Below are 22237 nucleotides of genomic sequence, written 5' to 3'. Positions count from 1 at the left end.
AAGCCCCTCGGATTTCAAGTGTTCTCTGCGAGTGAGTCAGCCAGCCCTGGTGAGGAGCTGCTCGCCCGGCTTAGGAATGAAAATGCCATTTGACGGAGGTGATGACACACGCCGCAGTGCTCTTACACCTGCACCGGCTCTCGCCGCGGAAATGCCTGCAAGGGAGAGCTTCGGAAGGAGCATGGGTGGTGGGCAGAAAAAGGCTCGCTCGGGCCCTGGGGAGCCCGGCAGCCCCGGCCCCGGGAGCGCCATCCCGGCGAGGCACAGCTGGCTCCGGCTGCCCCGCCGCCCTGCGCGCAGCGAGCTGCCGGGGCCGGCCATGGAGGCAAACCGGAGAGCATCTCTCTTGTGGGCCTCGTCCCTCCTCAGTTTCGTTTGTGTGTTAAGGGAGTGCTTGGGAGGCGGTGTACGCTGCTCCGCGGCTGTGTGCGGAAACATAGGAGCCTCGTTTCTGTGACTGAATTTGTGCAGTCCAGGTTTTAGGGTATCCGTTTCTCCGCCTATAGGAGACAAGAGATTCGTTATATGGCTACAGGGAAAAAATGCAGAAATGTCTTTCAAAGGAGAAACATAATAATATGTACAAATACTTTATCCCCCATTAAGGCTATTTTATTTATCGGCTAAAATAAGTTTCTGCATCTTTGACTGTCTTCACCCACAACTAACCTCTCCCAGGGAGGGGAACAGGGCCCCGCGTGTCCTTGGCCGGGCACAAGAACTGCGCGAAACGCCAGAGCTCTGGGGCACCCCGACGGGAGCGGCCGGGTTGCACCAAGTACGTCGCTCGAGTGCTGCCAGCCCTCCAAGCTGCCTTACGGAAAGCGCTGTGGCACGCAAAATACGCGGGATGGGCAACAGTGAAGCTCAGAGGCTCATGCTCAAGGATAGCAAAAGCGAGTCTGAGGGCCGTGACCTGCCGGCCCGCAGACGTGCGGGCGCCGCGCTGTACGAATAATCTCTCCGAGGGTCTCCTCTGGACAGCCTGGGAGGGCAATTACTGCGCTGTGCTTGGCTATGGGAGGGGAGGTCAGCCCTGTGCGGCCAAATCCCTGGAGAGGAGCTGTACCTGCATCACCGCATCTCAGGGGCTGAGTGGGTGCCGCGGTTGTGGAGCACAGGTGGCCCCTGTCCCGCAGAGTTTGTCCTGGCTCCTGCGGTGGCCGGTGGCCGCGTTGTCTAGTGAGGGCTTCAGGAGGATGAACTGGGCCACTTTGCCCTGCTCTCGGGGATCGGGATGAAGGCTCCGTTAGAAACCAGTACCAAGTGTCCTCTATTCACCCACCCGCTTCTGTACCCGTGGTTGTAGCAGCCCCGTCTTAGCCATCTGTTATTACACGGCACCTCCTATACCCGGGCCAGCTGAGCCTGCCTTTCTACTGAGTGGGGAGGCTCTACCTGAAGGCAGGAAAGGTTGAAGGAGCAGGGCAATGTCGGTGCCACATACGGTGCTTCTGGAACCGTGTGAAGTAAACCGGAGCCCTCCAGGGGAATGAGTAGGAGAGCTGCCCGGTGTGTCATCCCCTGACTCGCCACCCGGCCCTGGCCCTCCAGGCGTCTTTTCGCGCACCAGTCGCGCTGGATGCCTGCGCGTACATTGCAGGGAGGGACAAGAAGCGACCCGGCACTTCTTGCTCTCTGCCTCCTGCAAATAACGGCTGCAAGAACCGACTTGCAGGGAGCGGTAACGGCCTCCCTGTGCTCCCCGGGAGCGATCGGTTGGCGGGGCCCTGGGCCAAAACATATAAATGCGACCGCGTGTGAGACTGGACGTGTGACAACCGCCTGGGCAGGGGCGAGCGCCGCTGCTGCGGGCACACCCCCTCGCACCCACCGCCTCCAGCGCGGCCCCGTGCCGGGCGGGAGGGCAGGGCAGCGCCGCGGGTCCCGGCGGTTCCCCGGGCGGGAGGTCGCTCAGCGCCCCTCAGACGTGCCGCCCCCCCCCCGCCCCCGGCGGCGCGGCCGGGCCGGGGCGGTTCCGCGCTGCTCAGCGGGGCCACGTCGGGCCGCGTGTGAGCGGGGCTGACCACGGCGCCGTGACTGCGGGGTGAACTCGGCCGTGCCCAGCGGCTCGGCGGCGATAGGGGAGCGGGCTCCTGACGAAAGCGGAACTCGGCCGGGCCCATACAAATCAGAAAAGAGCCCGGCCGCCGCGGCAGAGGGGAGCGGAGCCCGCCGGGGCAGGGACGGCGCCGCGCTGCACGGACCAGCGGCGCCGCGAGAGGCGCCTCCCGATCTCCGTCCCGGTCCTGGCTTCGACAGCGGCCCCGGCTCCGACCCTTGCTTCGGTCCCTGCCAGCGCGGGGCGGGACGGCCGCCAGCAGCGGACTCCGCGCACCGGGCAGCGCTCCGCATCGCGCCGCGGGCGGCGGGGCGACGGACGCGAGTGACCATGATGAGCAGCTACCCGGACGGCGAGGAGGACACGGTGGCACTGCTGGCTCATGACACCGGAGGCAGCAAGGAGCCGGAGCGGGTCAAGGAGGAGCTGAGCGCCGACAAGGGCCCCGAGAAGCCGGACCCCTCGCAGAAGCCCCCCTACTCCTATGTGGCCCTGATCGCCATGGCCATCCGGGAGAGCGCGGAGAAGAGGCTCACGCTGTCCGGGATCTACCAGTACATCATCAGCAAGTTCCCTTTCTACGAGAAGAACAAGAAGGGCTGGCAGAACAGCATCCGCCACAACCTCAGCCTCAACGAGTGCTTCATCAAGGTGCCCCGGGAGGGCGGCGGCGAGCGCAAGGGCAACTACTGGACCCTGGACCCCGCCTGCGAGGACATGTTCGAGAAGGGCAACTACCGCAGGAGACGAAGGATGAAGCGGCCCTTCCGGCCGCCCCCGACCCACTTCCAGCCCGGCAAGACCCTCTTCAGCCCCGACAGCTACGGCTACCTCTCCCCGCCTAAATACTTGCAGTCCACCTTCATGAACAACTCGTGGCCGCTGGCGCAGCCCCCTGCGCCCATGCCCTACACCTCCTGCCAAATGTCTGGCGGGAACGTCAGCCCCGTCAATGTGAAAGGACTCTCGGGCCCGGCGTCCTACAGCCCCTACTCGCGGGTGCAGAGCATGGCTCTACCCGGTATGGTGAACTCCTACAACGGCATGGGCCACCACCACCACCCGCATGCCCACCATCACCAGCAGCTCAGCCCGGCCAGCCCCGCGCCGCCCGCGGCCCCGGCGGCGAACGGAGCCGGCCTTCAGTTCGCCTGCGCCCGCCAGCCCACCGAGCTGTCCATGATGCACTGTTCCTACTGGGAGCACGACAGCAAACACAGCGCCCTGCATTCCCGCATAGACATCTAGGGACGCTCCGGCCGGCCGCCGCCACATAAATGCTCTGGCCTGGCTACCCCCCTCCGATCCCACCGCCTTCCCCCGCGCTCTCGTGTCTCTCCTCCTCCTCCTGTCTAGCTGCGGACTTTCGTCCTTCTCTGCCCAGACTGTTGCGGTAGGGAAACAGCAGCCCTGTTCCGCGTGTACTCTAAGTGTAGGAACCGTCCTACGACGAGGAGAAGGCAGTATAAGTGCGGGAACTTTCCCGGCCGGTGGCCGGGCCGACTGCCTCCAGGCGAGCTCGGATTTACCAGTCTTTGCTCATGTGTTTGTTTGTTTGTTCGTTTCGGAGCGGTTTGGGTCTTTTTTTTTCGGGGGGGGGGGGAGAGCATGTAATTAAAAATAGGCTATCTAGCCCTCAGGATCTGACTCTATAATTCGGCCGTAATCTTTTCGGGCTCAGCCGTGGAGATTGTAAAGCGGAGCTTGTAAATAGCGGAGGCATTTCCACGCGTGGCGATGTGGGGCCTAGACACTGCCGTGTACCCGGGGTGCTCGTTCTCCTCTTCATCTCTTTCTTCTTACTCTGTCTGCAAAGCACTGCGCTTCTTCTGAGCGGTGTCTTTTGGTCAAAATAGTACTTATGTGGGGACTGCTGGAACAGCAGCAGATGTGTGATATTGCTGGTTATTAGAAACCAACAAACAAAAGCCGCCAAGGTCACTCGTGAAACGTTTCGGCAGCGGTAAATATATTTTTTAAAGGAGACAATGTCCTCTGAGGTCTTAAAAGTAATTTTATACATGTCTAAAAATATTTTGATGTTGTTAAAAAAAAGACGGTTTCCTGTAAATTGGAATATTTTTCCGTGTGCATAGTATTATTAATAATGAAAGTTTAAACTCTCTTCGGTTTTTTTTTTACCCCAAACCTGGCCCAAAATGGATTTTCTGGTAGGTTCTGCTTTTGAGTGCTTACCCTTTTTCTTAAAAACAGTTTGGAAACTTCAATTTTACATAGATTTCGGGCGGGGGGGGAAGCATTTATAATACTGGGGCCAGTTCATAGCGATGTTATGTTTATGTAAGTTGATAGATGCTGTGGCATAGTACCGTTTTGGGACCAACTTTTCTAGACTGAACTAGCACTTTTATTGTACTTTCTAGCCTTGTAAATTCTCCAATAAACCGCCTTTCCTTCCTTCAATATCGTTTTGTTTCACTCCGCGCTGAGGATCGCGAAGCGGCAGTGGAGAACCAGACGGGAGCCGAGGGCCGAGGCCGCTCCGCGCCGCACAGCCCGCCCCGGCCACGGCGCCGCTCCTCACCCCGTGCCGGGCAGCGGGCTGGCCGCGCTCTCCGCTGCCGCGCACACCGGCTCGGCTCCGAGAAATACGCGAGCAGCGCCTGGGCGGACTGTCGGCGCCGTTAGGCCGTTACGGTGGCTGCGCACCGGCGGCTCGGTGCCGTCCTGACGGCCGCCGGGAAGGTGTGTGAACGGTCCCGTTGGCTGTGCGGGCACACGGAGCGGGCAGCCTCTTGCCCGTGTGCGCGGCACTCCCGCGGCGGCGGGCGGCAGAGCCCCCTGGCAGTGCCGCAGACTGTACCCGGCTCTGCCCTCCTTTCTTCCCCGCATGCTGGCAGCCGCGGCGTTGGCATTGCCCCGTGGCCGGCCCGGCTGCGCTGCGGCGAGGCCAGTATACTGTCTGAGCCCCGCCGGTGCCGGTGCTGGGAGCAAATGGTGTGTCTCGCTTTCCTTTCCGAGCTGGTGGCTCTGGCAGCAAGGCCTGGACCTCGCTTCAAGGCCTGCCCACGCCGTGGGCCCTGCACGGGAGCCGAGGGGCTCCAGGGGAGATGGGGTGGCGGTGCAGCTGGTGTGGCTCCTGCTCGGTGCCAGCCCAGGGCCAAGCTGGTCCATTTGGATGCCAGCCCAGGTCAGGCCTTCTGTTCCGCTGGTGGGAGCAGGGATGTGGTTGTTACACTAGTTCCGGGTTGTGTTGGACACTTGATCCCCTAGAGAGGGGCTGCTCAGAGCAAAACCAGCACCACGGGTGAGCACCGTGGTGGGACCTAAGAGAGAGGTGGCCTGCGGGCGCTGGGCACACACAGACCCTTGCCCTGCTGCCTGCAGCACTCCCTCTCAGCCAGGACCCTCTGCAGACTTTGCATGGGAGGAAGCAGCAGCCTCCAGCTTGGTCGCAGAAATTAGCAGAGGGACATGGGATCTTGTCTGCTCTCTGCTGCAGTGCAGGTTGCCAGGCACAGCCTGAGATCTCCTGGGGGCTAGCCTGGCCTCCCTGCAGGCTGGGGGCCCAGCTCTGTCCCTGGTCTGCAGGCCCTGGCCTGAACGGGAGGCCACTGGGAGCGGTGATGCAGCCGAGGGGCTCCTTTCCCAGTTGGGCAGAGGCATAGGGATGCAGCACACGGGTTCTAGGGCTGTTCTGCGCTATGCACAGGGGTTTGCATGGCTGAGATGCTGTCCTGGGGACCAAGAGAAAAGGAGCAAGCCCAGCTCCTACACGAATACCAATGGAACAGGAGGCGAAAGGCCAGAGCGGGGTAGCGGGCAGGGCTGGGGCTGCTAGTACACACAGGACGTGGCTGCAACTCACACTTTTGCTACTCATGGCTCTGCCAGTCACCACTTGGAGTTGGTGCTGGCTCAGGGTCGCTGCCCTGCCCGGGGCCTTCAGGCGGGAGCTGTTGGGAAGAGGAGAAGCTGCTCTGCTCACGTGCCCTGAGGAGCACAGGGAAAACATGGTGACTGGCCCTGACAGCCTGGATGCCATCTCTGCACTTCAGCCTTGCTCAGGGCCTTGGCTGCTTGTTGCTTATTCTTTAGATACCAATAGAGCTGTTTGTTTTCTCTGTGGTGCGTTGGGCAATGGCGAGCTGGCAAAGGGAACCCCTCCTGCCACCACCAGTGGGTCCGGGGCAAAGGGAAAGCAGGAGCACCAGCTTGTGCCTGCACAGCCCCCAGCATCACCCCATGCCTCTTCCCAGGCTGTGCCATTGCTTGTCTGTGCTCCAGCACTGTTGGCACATGCCTGGGGCTTCACTGGCCTTGGGTGAAGTGATAGCTAGCAGGGCCGATGTGCAGGGGAGGGCCATGTGGACCCTGGTGCTGCTTCGGCTCCCACGGGGTCTCTGGGTTGTCAGGCCGCAAGGCAGAGCCAGAGCCAGAGCCCACCATGTGTAACCAGCACCCACTGTGTCAGCGTGGAGAGGCAGGGAAAAGTGCCTTTGGATACCCTTCAGTCATGGGCAATTGCTGCCCCTGGACGAGGGTCCCTCTTCCCAAGAAGGCACCATGTGAGACTGTGGACCAGCTTGGAATCAGGCAAAGGTGACCTTGGGGTCACCGGCCAGCCTTCACCCACTCAGGACTCTCTGCTGCGGCTCCCCGGGGTCTGGGCCCACTGTCAGGGGAGGATGTGGGTGGGCAGAGCTGGGAGAGGCCACATGTCCTGCCAGGTCAGGAGCCTGTGCTTTAGGCAGATTTCCTGTGCCCAGCTGCAGCTGCGCTCGCCTTCAGCACAAGTCCCCTGCCTCACTCCCTGGCAGCAGCACGTCTCCATGTCAGTTGGTACCACCGTCGAGCTTGTAGGATGTTTTCACGATCGTTTTCTGTATTTCATAAACAGAGGCTGCACTAAATGTAAACTAGCATGGTTTATTAAACAGCCACTGTGTCCTGGGCACTGCTGCAATGTCTTTCCTCCATGCTGCTCTCGGGACTGTCAGACAGCCCTGGTGTGGGGCACTCATCTAGCCAGCAGCCCTACAGCCTCAGCCGCTCCTGGGAGCAGCTGCGCCTCCCGTTCAGGTCGCGGTGGCCTTGGGGATGGGGGGTACATCACATCTCTGCTTGCTGGCAGGCACCGAACCGTGAGGAGCCGCCGGGGACCTCGGCGTGCACTACCAAACAGCCAGGCACGCAGGGGCTGAGGTCTCCCATAGGGGACTTGCCTCCCTGCACACCCGAGCCCAAGCCTTGCTGCCGTGTAGGATCGGGCCCGCATCCCGGGACAGTGGCACCGGCACGGGAGCGGCTGAACGAGAGGAGGGACCTATACCAACCTCACGTGCAGGCAGTACCGTGGGGTGCCCCCGGGGCTCGCCATTCCCCCGCCCTCCCATGGCTCGCACATACCCCCTGCTCCGTACCGCAGCCCTGTACTGTCGGCTCGTTGGGGAGGCAAGCTGCCGAGCGCCGGTCTCTTAGCCAGAGCTGAGTTTGCGCGTTGTGTAAGGCCTTTCCCCGTTGTATAAATGACAGCAGGAGGAACGCTCTGAGGAGTGGGATGTGCTCCCCGGGGTAGCCCCGCGGCGCGGAGTCTCCTCCGGCCTCGGCGCTGCCGCCCTCTGCGGAGCTACTGCGGGGGCTGGGGCTGGGGCTGGGGCTGGGGCTGAGCAAGGGGGCCTCGGGCCCGCAGGCCCGGCTCAGCTTGCTGCCGCTGCCCAGGCCGGAGCGGCCCCAGGTTTATGCAACGCTGGCGAGAGATGAAAGCAGAAGAGCGAGGGCTGTTTTCTGCCTGCACGGAGAGGCGTGGAAGCAGTCTGCCTTGGCCGCGGCCGGAGCGGGGGCGCGCTGCCCGTGCCCCTCGGGGGAAGGGACGGGTTCGCTCCACGGGGCTAAGAGGGCTCCCAGCTGCTCTGGCCCCCGGGGCACAGCCGCACCCGGGGGCCTGCTTTGCGACCGCATGTTTTTCTTCCCTGGCTGGGCTCGGACTGTGGTAGAGCCCTGTGCGCTGGGACCCGTCCCTGCCGGTCTGCTGCCACCCCATAACCTGGCGCAGGAACAGCCGCAGGCAGCGGGGTTCTGCAGTACCCAGGGGAGCGGTGGTCTCCGGGCCGCCCCGGCTCCTCTGGTCGTGAGGCTCCTGCCGGTGCTACCGGGACGGGTGGGTGACGGTGCCGATGGCTGCGGGAGGCAGAGCCGTGCTCTGGGAGGAGGTGCACGCACAGCGCTCACCTTACGCTCTCCCCCCTCTCCCAGCCCCGGCTGGTGCGGCTGTTTAATGCTGCCTGATTCCTGGTATTCTTGTCCGTGTTTTAAGTGGCGAAAAAGTCATTTCCAGTCCCATGGTCCGCGTTTCACCCTGAACTCATTGAAAAGAGAGTGCGGGGTCAGGACTGTTTATTATACAACCAATTAAAACAGGAAAATATGCAAAGGCTTCATTCAGCGAGATCCGGCTATTGTTAAGCCGAAAACGATATTTTTGTTTCAAATAATACCCAAAAAAAAAAAGGAATCCATTTGTTACTTTAAAAATCTCCGCTCTGCGTGTGTGGCGGACGCGGCTCCCGGGTGCTCTCCGCGGCAGCCGTTCGCCGCGCTCCGGCGCTCGGCCACGCTGCAGCCCTTCGCCGCCTGTCCCGCGCCGCGGGCTCGTCCTGGGTCGAGCCGCGGGACTTGCGCAGCCGGAGGGCGGCCCGACAGGGTGGGGGAGGTAGGCAGAAAATCGGGGTCCCCTTATTCTCTCAGCGCCCGCCAGGATTCCCTCCTGCCCGCTAGCAGGACAGGCCGGTCTCCCTCAAACGTACGGAGGCAGCTCCGTGCAGGCGGGCGTGAGCAGCCGATGTGGTGCTTTAGGCAATAGAAAACGTCGGGAAAAATAAGAATACGAAGGCTAAAAAGCCTGACACTGTTCGGGATAAGCAAACCAGAGAGCCCCGAGAAACACTGCAGAGCCTTGGGCTTAGCGCCGAGCCACGCCATTGGCCTGGGCGCTCCTCGGGGCCGGCGGCCGGGGCTGGAGCCGGACCTCAGGAGGGGCTCCCCTGCGCCTTCACCCATAGGCAACTCCCCAGAAGCCCATCCCCATCTCTGCGGGGCATCTCCGCGCCTTAGCAGGGCTCTGCTCTGAGGCGATGTAACATCTGCCCCGCGGCAGGGATGCGGCCCCGCGCAGGGCCGGCGGCGGCGGCGGGGGGGAAGCTCCTCCTGGCGGGGCTCGGCGCCCGCCCGCCCGCTCCGCCGCCCGGGGCCACCGCCGTCCGCCCCAGGTAGCCCTCGGGGATGTGCTCAGCAGCAGGCCTGGGAAGCGCTCACCAAAACAATCGCTCGGGCCGTCCTAATCCAATGAGTTTATTTTAGTCCTTGAGCTGTATTGAAAACATGAGCTCTGCTTCTTGTGGTTGTTTACAGTATGTTGGTCTCAACATCACAGCCACCCTTCTGGAAAAGTCTTACAGGATTCAGGCAGAGGGAAATCTACACAAAAGTGACTTGGAAAGAATAATGGCAAATGATTAATCAAATCAGAGACAGGAAGGCGGAGGTAATCGATGAGTTTTCACTTATAGTTTAGTTGGATAGACATATTTTTCTTTTTTTCTGGCTGTAAGTTTAGAATCCACAGGGGGGTTCTATTAGCCAAACAAGCAGCTGCAGGATTTGGTGGACTGGTTGGGAATTCGTTCAAAATCTGCTGCATGTTGCCTGAAGCAGAATCCGGGTTTCGACAAAACCTCGTGCTTGTTCCCTCCCCAGCACATGGAGCCAGGCTGCGGGCACCGAGGCCGGGCTGCGCCCCGCGGGAGCCCGCCTGCCCCCTGCCACCACAGGGCCACGGGGACACGAACAGGGGAGGGGAGCCTTGCTCTCTCCCAAGTTGCATGGCGAGCAAATTACCGTGAGAAATCTCTTCAGGTGAGATCTTAAAATGATGTCCCATCAGACGTCTCTTCCAGCTCTGCCCTTGGGAGGTTGTATACCTGCCCTGAAGCCCCGGAGGTCCCGAACGTGGTTTCCTCGACGGGCGCAGGCGGGTGCGGGCAACGAGGTGGCTTCACAGCCTGCCCGAGAGAGGAGCCGCCTCGACGGAGGTTCCTGTCTCTCCAGCTGCAGTTTTGCTGGCAGATGCACCTACTTTCGTTTATTTTCTTTCTCTCTCCAATAGCTAATTCGGAGCGATTACGAAGTAAGGGGGCGAAATACCACATCTGTCGTTCACACTGGTTACTTTCGATGAAATTGTAAATGACGGCGGGGAGCGGTGCAAACAGCTCCAGCCCGCAGGACGGCCCTGAGGGTGTGTTTCACGGAGAGTTAATGAGAACTCCGGCACTTGGCTGGGGCGGGGGTGTCTGAGAGACCCGTGAGGCTCCAATCACCAGGCTTTGGGAGAGGAGAGAGGTTACTGATTTCTAGGCTGGTGAGGCAGTTTCCACTTCTTGGGGCAAGCGGAGTACGCAAGGTCTGGGCTGCATCGTCAACCTGCCGGCCCCACCGCAAAGAAGACTTAGTGACCTCTTGTTTAAGACACGGTGCCTGTTTCCCCGTTTTCCCCAAAGATAACTGTGATTCTTTTTATTACTATCATTCTGTTCTGTGAAAACCCAAACAATCAATAAAGGACAGGGCAAAACTGAGCACAGCACGAGGCGTGATGTCCGAAGTTATCAAAAGGGGGAAGGAACAAAAAGGAATCACTCGCTGCTCATCTTTTTGCAGGTGTTGCTTTTAACAAGATGTTCAGGGGAAAAAAGAAAACTATCAGGCACATGTTGTTGACGATGCGCTGAGTTTGCTCCGCGCCTTGCTTCGGGAGCCGACATCTCTTGGTACTTATCAGCACCTGTGGCACCTGCTCCGTGACTCTGAACGCCTCTGCGCTCAGGTTGAAGCAATTCTGGGAGCTCAGAGGCTGCCCAGTAGTCTCGCTGCATACCCCCGCCTCACCCATCCCAGCGCCGACGTGGGAGCTTCAGCCACGGCAGAGGGTGCGAAGCGGTGCCGGTAACGGCTGGAGCTGCCCGGACGGGGCAGTGCTCATGAAGCCGCAGCGTCCCGGCGACTGTTCACCGCCGCTGGCCTCCTGGCTAGCGAAAGCCCCCACCGGGTGCGGAGTGAGGCTTGGAAGGATGTCAGGGAGAAGCAGGTTTCGGGACGCCGAGTTTGGCAGCTGGAGCTTTCAGCCTTATTAATTTTCAACGAGGTTTTCGGGCCGTACCCTCTGCGAGGCAGGAGAGCGCTGCCAGCCCCTTCTGCCTTCAGAGCTATTCCCAGTTGGGGCAGAGGGACACGCACCGGCTGGTAGAGGCCACTGGCATCCCCGCTGGTACCAGGGGGAGACGGATCCCGAGGTACTTGAATTCATGTCCTCGCGGATTGCTACGGCAACCAGCCAGAGTCCACGGTGTGCGGCGAGAGGGGCGCGGGGTGGCGGGCCCCCGGCCGGGATGGCGGTGGGGGCAGGGACGGCCTGGCTTCTTATCCTCTGGCCTTATAGGTTGCCCTTTCTGGTTCCTGTGATGCCTCTGTGATACGGTTAAATTTTCAAGAAGATCGGAAATTTTTTAAACTGGCAGAAGAACGTAAAAGGTCTTTTAAAGTACACATCCTCGATCACCCCTCATGTAGAGCCATCTCCTGCCCCGGGCTGCTGTAGTTGCAGTCCCAGGGAACAGCCCTGCTCTTTTGCTGCTCTTTCCCCAAATCGGTGAGCTGGCTTTGGAAGCCTCACGGTTTGCCTTTTTTGATAAACTACCGTTCAGTTCAGCCCAGAGCAGCCAAGTGCTGTCTGGGACAGTCACCAGTTGCCCTGGAACAGAAATGGGAACCACTTGTTTAAACATCCTAAGGTCCCCAAATCTCTACGAGCCATCACAAAAGGGTTTTTTTCCCCTTCCCGCTCCGGGAAGGGAGCAAAGGGATTACAGGGAGGAATGTCTGCCCAGACTGCTGCAAGCACCATAAGATTTCAGTCTGCCTTCCTTTTTTTTTCTTTTTCATCAGTTTTTCCATTCCTTGAGGAAAATTTTTCAGTATCTGAATCAAAAGTGCATTATTCCAACTCCTTTTTGTTGTTGTTTTGTTTTATCTCAACCCTTTTTCATGTTTTCGTTTAAAAAGTGACAGATTTGGTAAAACTCTCAACTGTTTCCCATTAGGGGCCGAGAGTTCAGCAGTGTGCTTTTCTGATGTTCCACATTACCCGTCCCGGAGTTGAAGGCGGGAGTCCATCCTAAGCGGTTGCAGTCGGCCCGGGGAGCGCTGCCGCCGTCATCGCCCTCCCGGAGCTCTTGCGTGCGCGGCCGCCGCCGGCCCGACACTGCCCCCTGCCGGGCCTGCGCCGCACCGCACCGCGCCGCCCGGCCCCGCTCCCGGCCCCGGAGGGAGCGACCTCGGCGGCATCCCGTGCAGGGGAGGCATCCCGCCGCAGAAGGCCGGCTTGCGGCTCTCGGGTCCGTCCGATTGCCAGCCAAGGCAAGGTGAGCGCGAGGGGTCTCCCAGCCTGCAGGACGTTCTTCGTTCGGTCTTGAGACATGGGGAGTTCCTGGGATGGAAATGTGCAGTGGCACATTTCTCCTTTTGCCCTCTCCATTTCCCTCTTTTTGTGACCATTGCTCACTCGCGATGCTATTGCACGGGCTGCACCATTCCATCCTGACAGCAGACTGCTACCATCACCCCCCCGTTAAATGTTTTTAACCACCAATGTCTCCTTTAAGGAAAATCTCCTTCATATAACAAGTCATTCTGAGTCCTTGTGTTTTGGAGTGTAGCCCTGCCCAAACACTGGTAAAGCAATGTGAAGTGCAGCGCTGGGTTGGAGAGGTAGAAGGTGTCAATCATAGGTAAATACATGCAAGACACAATAAGTGTATTAAAAATCCTTCTCTGGTAACTGAGGCCTTATAAATATAGGAAATGGTTTTGTAAACATACCAAAATTGTTGGTGATAAGCCCTCATTTTGTATTCCTTATACCAAAAAAAAAAACCCACAGATTTTGAGCAAATGAGCACATTTGAGTTTGCAAAATGTGAAAGAAAGAGAAGGATATAGGCTAAGGAAAGATTCCTTTCCATACATTATTTGCATTTATTATGACACAGACATGGGATAGCTGCTAGTTTGTAGCAGCAATTTGTACCTTAAGCAACAAAATCACCAAGTGCTGTAGTTCCCAGAGGAACAGAGGTGCTCACAGGTTATTAAATCCTACATGAGTTCAAATATTCTTAAAATTATCAGCTATTGCCTTTTATTTGAAAAAGAACTAAATATTTGTAAAGTATAGGGAGTTTGCCAAAGAGAATCAAGCGTTGCAGATTCTAGAGAAACACAAGGCACAGGGAAATAGCTTATACTGAAGTAAGAAGGAAGTCTTGGGTTTATCTATTCTCATGTGAATTCCCTTGCTGAAGCCTGGTGGAGGGCCTTCCCTGTTTCAGTTCTGCTGGGCTTCCCCTTGTTCCCCTCATCTGAGCCAGCTGAGGAAGATCACAATGATGACCCTGCTCCCAGTGCCTCAGCAGTTGTCCCAGTAGGAGGACGAGCTGTGCTATTGTTGCCTTCATTGCCAACATGGAAGCAGTGACTGCAACTGAATCCCCTGAGTCTCCAGCTGCCCAGATCTAAGGTGGGTGAAGCCATCTTCCCTTTCAGCATTGCAATGTCAACACCAGAGCTCTGATGGTAATATGTCATTTTGCTAGGATTGAGCTAGGAGAGCTCTCCACAAATATTCATGCCATGATTTTCCAGGGTAGTTGCTTTCTTTAGATCTTTTATCTTTTGAGTGACAAAAAAAGAGCTTGTGCCAGCAGAGTGGAAAGACAGAGTGCTGGCTATTTCTGAGAAGAAAGCACTCACCTTGCAGCAGGAATTCGAGTAGTGGGGATTTTTTTGGTGGTTTATGTTTGTAGCTATTGTTACATTTCTTTGTTCAGCATTCAAGCAAGGTTGGGGTGTTGCTGCAACAGCCCAGTGTGTGAAGCAGCCCCAGCTCTCAAGAGCCCTCACTCAAAATATTTCCAGACTATTGGCCAACTCAGATGGAAGGGCACCCTGCTCATAGGACTGATGCTTCCCTGGTGCAAAATCAGCACAGTAGTAACAAAGTCAATACAGCCTCACTACATTAGGTGTGTATTTCTACTTCTGTTGACATATTCAGTTAATAGTACTTTTTTTCCTTATGCTGTGCTCCACTGTAGTACAGAACAGCTGCCACGATTTAACTCTTGCACTTTTTCCCAGAGAACTGAGTGAGAGGGATTGTTTCCTAGTGATCACTTAGTATTTTCTGGGGAGCAGTCAGAAGCTCCACTTGAAACCCAGGCGGTGCAGGAGTAGGGTAGAAAAGATAAAGCTCTCTGCTTGACTGTATTCTCAGGCTACTTGAAGGAGGGTGCCCGTGGCCTCGGCACCAGCGGATCTGACACAATTTGAGAGCTGTTCATCTGTATCACTTAGATTATAGTTGAAATGTGAAATGAGCTCCATGTGGCAGCAGCCAAAAGAAAGAAAAAGGGAAAGAAAAAAAAAAAAGAGAAGCACTCTCCAAAAGTTTCAGTTATCCCTTTTATCCCTTGAAGCTATATTACAACATATACTACTCTAATTGAATCAGTGTGAGGACTTTTCCCCTTCAGTTAGATCAGTGCTAGTCTCTGTCCACTTTTTGCTGGAGATGCACACATTTGATACAAAGATGTGCTAGGGACACCCACACCTACAGTAGGATTTTAACATTTGATTTACTGCTTTAACTGTTGAAAAGAAAATATCAATTCTTACATGGCTTTGCCAGAATCCATTATGATCTTTCCTCTCTTCTTTATAGACTTAGCACCAGGAAAATTTGTCTGAGTAAAGGCTGCTAGATCTGCTCTGAGAACCCAACTGAGTAATTTATCACTTTTAGGGAGTTTGTTGGGATGAATCAATAAACCTTAGAAATGCTGGCAGCATCTGTGAAAAGCTATTAACAAGGCTGATGGGGATGGAGAAGGAATGTGGTCTCCATGCTGCTCAAACTCAACCACCCTGTTAGTCCTAAGGGGGAATTGTCTGTGGATGCTTCTTTTTCACCTGTGAAAGGATGGCAAGCAAAACCCACTCCACACTGTGAGCCCTTATTTGTTACACTTACAGAGTATTTTTAGAAGTATGGAGAAAATCTCTGCATGTTTCCAAGTATCAATGCTATTATAGAGCTCAAAATTAATTGTCAACTCAGAAAGCAAAAGCAATTGATACCCAAATACGTGGCTGTTCTGTAAGTGTTCACATGTGCAAAACAATACATATGGCTCTTGTATCAAATGCATGAAATCAAGTTGAGTTATGAAGATATTGAAAAGTTTAAGATGTACATGGCTCTCTGACATAGTCCAGCTAAGTTTAGTGCAGCAATTAAAAACAAATAGATTGTCAGGATGCATAGACCTGTGGTAGAGTTAATTCAGTATGAAATGAGTGACTGGGAATGAGAGAGAAGAGCAGGAGCAGTAGGAAAGGAGCAGGAATGAGCAGATAGATTAAATGATAATATGAGGGGGTTAGGGAGAGCCAGGAATTGAAGAGGGTGTTGGGTGTGGAGGGGTGGCGAGAAAGGAATGGGAAAAAGGAGAGGGAGAAAAATGAAGGAAGGAGAGCACTAAGAAAAAGATTTCTCTGTAGGAGAACAAAGCCTGCAGCAGACCTAAAGACCACTATTTATGTAGGGAAAGTATGTGGGAGAGTATTTCTTTGATAGTTTTATATATATATAATAGAAATTGCAATCTTTCAGGGTTCTCACACTGTTCCCTAGAATCAGGGCTTTCCCCATCCTGCCCTGTGTCTGGAGCAGCAATGCCCTTCCTATCCACCACCCTGTGAGCCAGAGCTTTCTGGTTTCGACTCCTCTGCTCTGCAGCCCCCAGTGAGATGACAACCTAGTATGACCTAAGGGCTGTCTGCTAAGATACCACTGTTTGGAATTGCTGTTTCCTTACATTGATATTTGAGGCACCATTTTCATTTTGCAGTGGCTGATCCAAATGGTGTCAGCTGTTTATTATTGATTAGTTGGGGTTTCTTTTCATTGTTTTTGACTGGTCTGTCCCTCCACGTGCAAGGTGCTAGTAAAATGCTGTACCTTTTCAAATTCTTTTTGGCTAAAAATGTCATTGAATGATATTTCATCTATTTCTTCTTTTAACATCATCTTCACCTTTGGCTTGGGGACTACTGGGACCATTAGTTACATACCTTTGACTAAGAGCATTTGTATTAATGCCCAGTAAACTGTGTTCTGTTACTGTATGAGGAATAATACACTCAGCAAGCAAAAATGGATTAGATATGATCATCTATCTGGCTTTAGGAAGATTGTCTCAGGGATACAGGAGCAATGTATGAGGTTTCTGACTTGGGCAGGTTGGTGTGACCCATTTCTCTAGAAAGCTGAGCATCACAAGGAATTTCCAATGCCTGCTGGAGTGAGTGTGCTGCAAAACCTCCCTGCCAGCTGCTGCCCATGTGCTGGACTCACTTTTGTTAAACCACATACACATTTTCTGGTTCTTCTCAGCTGATTACAACATTCATTTCAAAGCTGTCCAGGGTCCCTGTGAGTGGTGTTCTCATGCTTTAGGTCAATAGTCACACCCAACACAACCAAGATGTTGAGGATAGTGTCAAATTTCCTCATCTTGCACAGCAATGCATTTGTTGCTGGATGTCCACAGAGGTGAGCATACCCATACCAGAGTTGAGCATACCCATACAGCTGGCTCCTGGGCTTGCACCGATTCCTAGTTTTGTCTGGGCCACTTCCACTCCATTTTGTCTTGCCTTGGAGGTCTTCCCCAGGATTTGAGGAGGATCAGACTCCTTTTGTTTTCTTCCATGCACTGTGTAGATCTTCCCTTTCTCCAAAGGTATCCTCAGGTCCTCCCATGATTGTGTTTGTCCTCAGCTTCTTCAAGGAAGGGCTCTTTTTTGAGGAGTGTGTTTGCAGTTCAGGGATGGATAGTTGATTTCCTAGTGCTGTTAGAAAAGGTGTCTCTGCATACTGTTAGTGACTTGTATGCTTTGTTCCTATGCCCCTTTGCAGTCGGCATCATCCAAATCACTTTTTCAAGGGTACAAAGTTTTCCAGTTTAGGCAGAGTTCACAACTTCATGAAACATTACACCCTTAACAGGTTTATTGGTTTAAAAAAAAAAAAGGCTTCCATCCATTACTAGACCATTTTTGGATGTCTTTTCTACTATTCTGGATAAAAAGTTACATTTTGCCCTGCTCCTTCATCATTTCCATGTTTTGTTTCTCATCATTCTAATAGTTCTGTTATGAAGACAAGAAACAGAAACATGGATGTTTAACACTTAACAATGTCTTCTTGTCTCATTGCTTTTGGAAAAGGGAATGGAAGAGGAAAAACCTCCCATACAGCTATAAACAAAACAGAAGGAAGTGAATTCACTGTCCATGGGAAAGCACAGCTCTCCTGCAAAGGAGCTTTTTATTTCGGTTGAGGGGAAATGCAGCAGTGCTCTGGTACTGAGGAGTTGCTTTCAACAGGCTGCTGAAACCCCAAATATGTACTTAGTGAGCATTTCTAATTAAGATGGTTATGAAAATGGCTCAGTCTACCAGAGTGAAGTCAATGGCAAATTCATATTGAGTTCAGCATTACATACTTGGTCTTTCTAGGGATAAAGAAATACCATATTGTGCCTTTTCCAGAGGCGTAATTTTTAGTGTCCACTCGAGTCTGACCTCTTCTAGTCCATAGTACCTCTGCAATTGTTGCTTTCCAACTCTTGGCCTCTTTAGAGACTCCCACCTTGTCCATATCTTGGGTACTATTTCACTGTGAGGGTGAGGGAGCCCTGGCACAGGCTGCCCAGGGAGGATGTGGAGGCTCCTTCCTTGGAAGTCTTCAAGACCCGCCTGAACACATTCCTATGCGACCTGACCTAGGTTGACCTGCTTCTCCAGGAGGGTTGGACTAAATGACTTCTAAAGATCCCTTCCAACCCTACCATTCTATTATTCTGTTCCTTTACATTGTTCTCATCCCTGATGTGCCTCTGGGTATTATAATTACCTAGAAACCCATTTAAGTCAAGGGCTAGGCATCCTCAAACCACTGGAGATTTGGGTTATTGTCATGAAATATAGTGGAAAGGTGGAAGTTGGAACTTCTGAGGTGTCCAAAGGGTTGAATTTCCCTATGCTTTAATAAAAGAAGATTAAAAAAGAGACAGAATGAAACAAACCAAGCAGATAAAAGCTGCTTCTGGACCCTGAGGCAGAACCAAAACATCGTTGGAGAACTTAGGATAAATTAGTTTAAAAGCACCTCCAAAAGGTGCTACTACAAGCTTAGTGACCTTCATGAGAATAGCAAATGACTAAGTAGAGCATTATGCTTCTTGCTGCATAACATAGAAAATGAGTCACATTCTCAGTTTATAGCCCCAAATGAGTTACAGAAGTGGGTGTAACATCATCACAGAGTGAGCACTCTTGGGGATACCTGCAGTATCTGTCTCAGCGTGACTAGAGAAAGGAGTTGTCATAGAGTTTGATAAAACACGATTGAGCATCCTCATTTTATTCCCTTCCTCCAGAAGATGGCAAAAGTTAGCTGGGCTTCACACAGACAGATGGAGAAAAACATTTCAGGACTGTTTGTACTATACTCCAGTTCCAGGCCACCACACCAAACCCCACTGAGACTGGAGCAGTTGGTCACGGTGCCCCCAGCTCAGCAACATTGCCTGTGCTGGGTGAGACGCCGCTGCAGGCAGGGCCAGGGGCTGTTCAGCTGCAGCATGGAGCCATGCAAGCCCCAGCTTAGGTCAACACATTTCCCTTGGTTGAGAGGGAAATTGTCAGTGGCACCTCTATGGAGATCACAGCCAAAAATGCAGCTGTGAGAAGTTTATGTTTTGGACCCTAAATGTGAGAGACATGAATTGCAGTATTTGTTAGTGCTGATAGTATTACGGACTTGCTGAAGAAAAATCCCTTGAGATTCACCCCTTGAGCAGCAAAGAGGCTAGTTCCCACTAATATAGCATATATTTTGGCTAGGATAGAGTGGAGAATTTGCATTTACCTTGACTGAGAAGAACGAAATAACATATAACAAATATATAGGAGGAAACATCAGACTAAGTACAGATTTGGCAACAAGGTGGGTTTTTTCCCATCTCAGCAAGGAACCTTAGAAAAAGGAAAATAATATGACCAATAAAATCAGAAGAGACACAAAATAAGCTTTTCTTTCTGGCACAGTTAGTTTATTTTGTTTCTATGTTTAGGTGCTCTGGCAGTTTATAATTTCAACAGTAGGAAAATGTGAGAGTATTTGAGTAAAGTGATATGCTGAAGTCAAGAGACATCCTACCAGCAGAGGAGAACTGAGGACTGCTTGTTTAAAGGATGCTCTGAGGTGGTTCAGCTTAATCTGGTGTTTATCCCCTGGTGAAATTCTAATTTGATTCAAAACAAATTTGTCCTTACTTTTTTTTTAGCCTGAGGGTTTTGACAGCTGCAGTGCCTTTGTGCCCATGCCCTTGGAAAGGAAAGACACAATGGGCCAATTTGGAGGATGTCTGACACCCTTGCAAAAGCCAACACATCAGCAAGCTGTGTTAACACCACAAGAGCCCATGACAGCTATGCTGTCTAAGAGGAGATAGGACATATACCTAATTGGAAGAAAGCTCTAAGTGTCTTCTTAGAAACCTTGCAGCAGGGCCAGGACCAGAGACACATGAGCTCCCACCTGAGCCGCCTTTACATTGAGTTTTGGGTCTGGACAAGATGCTGCCATTTAAACACACATTGTCTCCCTTGGACAGTGCTCAACATGTCAGCCACATTGCTTTAGACCCACAGTAAGGTAGCAATTGTATCTTCTGTTATGAGGAAATGTTCATGATGCAGTTGGCTTCTTCAAGGTCACATCCTTATTATTCAAACACTGCAAAACGTTAGCAAAGCGATTCCCTGGCTCTCCACTCCTTGAGAGAAGTTACATTTATCAGAGTAAAAACTTGTGGGTTTTTATTTTAAAGACTCTTACTATGTCAAAATATTCTGTTTCCCATCCAAAAGGAGGAAAAAAAATGTTATCTCAAAACTGTTGACTTGAGTTGGATTTTTCTGAGTAATACAAATGTGCCAGTGCCAAGTGGCTGGTTTTAGCAGCATGAGAAACAATGGCAACCGTGGGGAATGACCCAGCGTTGCTTTCATTGGAATGACTCAGCAATCCTAATTGTGGAGAGCCGGTTCCGAGCAGGCTGGCAGAGCCTTGCAACTGCTGTTGCCTCGGGTCACTCCCACCGGCTGCGTCATCCATGGTTTCCCTAGCTGTGTGTCAGAGGAAGCACTGAGACAATAGCTACAGGGCTAGGAAGCTTTCTAGCCTCACCCCTGCTTCCTCCCAGCAGCAGGGGTATTACCTGCTTGTCCTCTCATCTATGCTGGGTTCACCTTCCTATCATCTCTTTCCCCTGGCAGCTCTGATTTGGAAAGAGGGAGCCACGTTCAAAATCCTGCAGAAATGAGTTTGTTATCAAGGTATGTATTTACCAGGGCACAGTTGCAAGCTCTGAAGAAGCTGTTGCAGTCTTCTGTTGCCACCAGATGAAAGGAGAAGAGTTCTGATCTAATAAATCAATAGATGTTGAAGCAATTTGTGCCTTCTCTGCTACACTGCATGTCAAGAGGAATGTGGTGAAGTGCTTTTTCGTACCGTTTAGCATCTGACATTTCAGCACATCTTGTAAGTGTGCATTAGGAGGGTGGAATGTTGCTATATTTATACTTGCAGATTTGGAATGAGAATAAAATCTGGAGAGATGCAGTGTGCACATGGGAAGTTTTCCAGAGGGACTGAGGCTGAGGAAATGCAGCACAGTGAGGCCTGAGATGTTTTGAAACTTCAGGCTGCAGTTTCAGGGGGACAGAGCATGCATCTGTTTTGAAATGGAACTGGAAACTGTTGAAACTTGTAGCTGCTTTTCCAAATTCTTCTTAATTGTGGGATCCCCAATTGTAAACGCTGCAATAATGTGTTTGATGTTGGTAGTTTCAAAATACAGTATTCTTTCGTCTTGTTCCCTAGGATACTGGTGACAGCTCTCTGTCTTTTCACTTCAGAAGGGAGCTGTTGCCATCACAAGTACTAGTTGTAGAGAAGGTGGGTTTTCATTGCTGCGGCCATGATAAAGCACCATCCCACTGCAGCCATGGTACTGTGCATCAACAGCATCTCCCCATGCTTCTGTCAACCATTTGCTGTTAGATCCCTTCTCACCTAGCAGTGAGGTCTTGAGTCACCATGAACCTGAAGTCCGAAATGTGACTCTGATTGTGTCAGCACCCTAAGGGCACTAGCAAGCCCTAATTATAATTAGCTTGATCAGCCTCACCTTTGGCTTCCACTGACACCCATGGCCCAGGAACCTCCTTCAGCCCACCCTGCAGCCTTCAGTCTTGACCTGAACTTGACAGGGATGTTTGTCTCCAGTCAGGATCACACCTGTGTTCAGGTATGAACCCTGGACTCCAGCTCACAGACCGGCATTCCAGCCTGGCCTCAGAACTGCCCTGTCACTATGGACCTTTCTTGGAGACTTGAAGAGGACAGGTATATTGCTGGAGTGATGAGGACCCAGCAGCCTTGTCTGCATTTTGACATGGAAGATAAGCCTGGGAGATGGACCTAACGTTTAACTACTCCATCTGTGTGATTTCTGTCCAGAGGTGAAGGAACCCTGCTACATAAGGCACAGAAACTCCTTCCTGGTAGATTTGTGCAGAGTCAATGTATCCTAGAAGGTGGAGATGAATAACAGAGGTAAAAATGGTAGAGTCCCACCTGTCTTCCCCTGTTTTCCAGTATTGTTTCTCAGTTAGCTTGTTTGAATGTTGCCTGTCCTTTCTAAGTTCCCTTTCCTTCTCCTGACTGGGCTACTTTTGTCTTTTTTAAGATCAACTTCACCTTTCAGGTCTCCTTTGCTGCTTCTTCAGTCACCTGTGCTTTTCTGGTAATGTTCTTTGTTTCCAGCAGAGGCTGCTAAGGCTGTCTTTACAGCTAATAGTGTTCCAAGGACGTGCAAGGGGGTACCACTTCCTCTACTTTCAGAAGGCCTTTAGACTTTTCCCTTTGATGGGAGAAATTGAAGTGAGAGTCTTGGACAAGAC

The 22237-nt window shown here is 53.0% G+C and overlaps 1 protein-coding gene across 1 annotated transcript; it reads left to right on the top strand.

Moving 5' to 3' along the window:
• The first annotated feature begins 2392 nt into the window (after nt 1-2392).
• FOXL2 (forkhead box L2) lies at nt 2393-3310 on the top strand. Its single transcript, XM_062006055.1, has one exon. The coding sequence runs from the start codon at nt 2393-2395 to the stop codon at nt 3308-3310; it is 918 nt and encodes a 305-aa protein (XP_061862039.1).
• The last annotated feature ends 18927 nt before the right edge of the window (nt 3311-22237 follow it).

Source organism: Colius striatus, chromosome 12 (genome assembly GCF_028858725.1).
Source record: "Colius striatus isolate bColStr4 chromosome 12, bColStr4.1.hap1, whole genome shotgun sequence".
NCBI lineage: Eukaryota > Metazoa > Chordata > Aves > Coliiformes > Coliidae > Colius > Colius striatus.
Note: the sequence above shows the minus strand (reverse complement) of the source record. Positions and strands in the feature narration are given on the sequence as shown.

Bases quoted from the DNA above. Each gene is read 5' to 3' on its own strand.
- FOXL2 (XM_062006055.1), top strand. From the start codon at position 2,393: ATGATGAGCAGCTACCCGGACGGCGAGGAGGACACGGTGGCACTGCTG.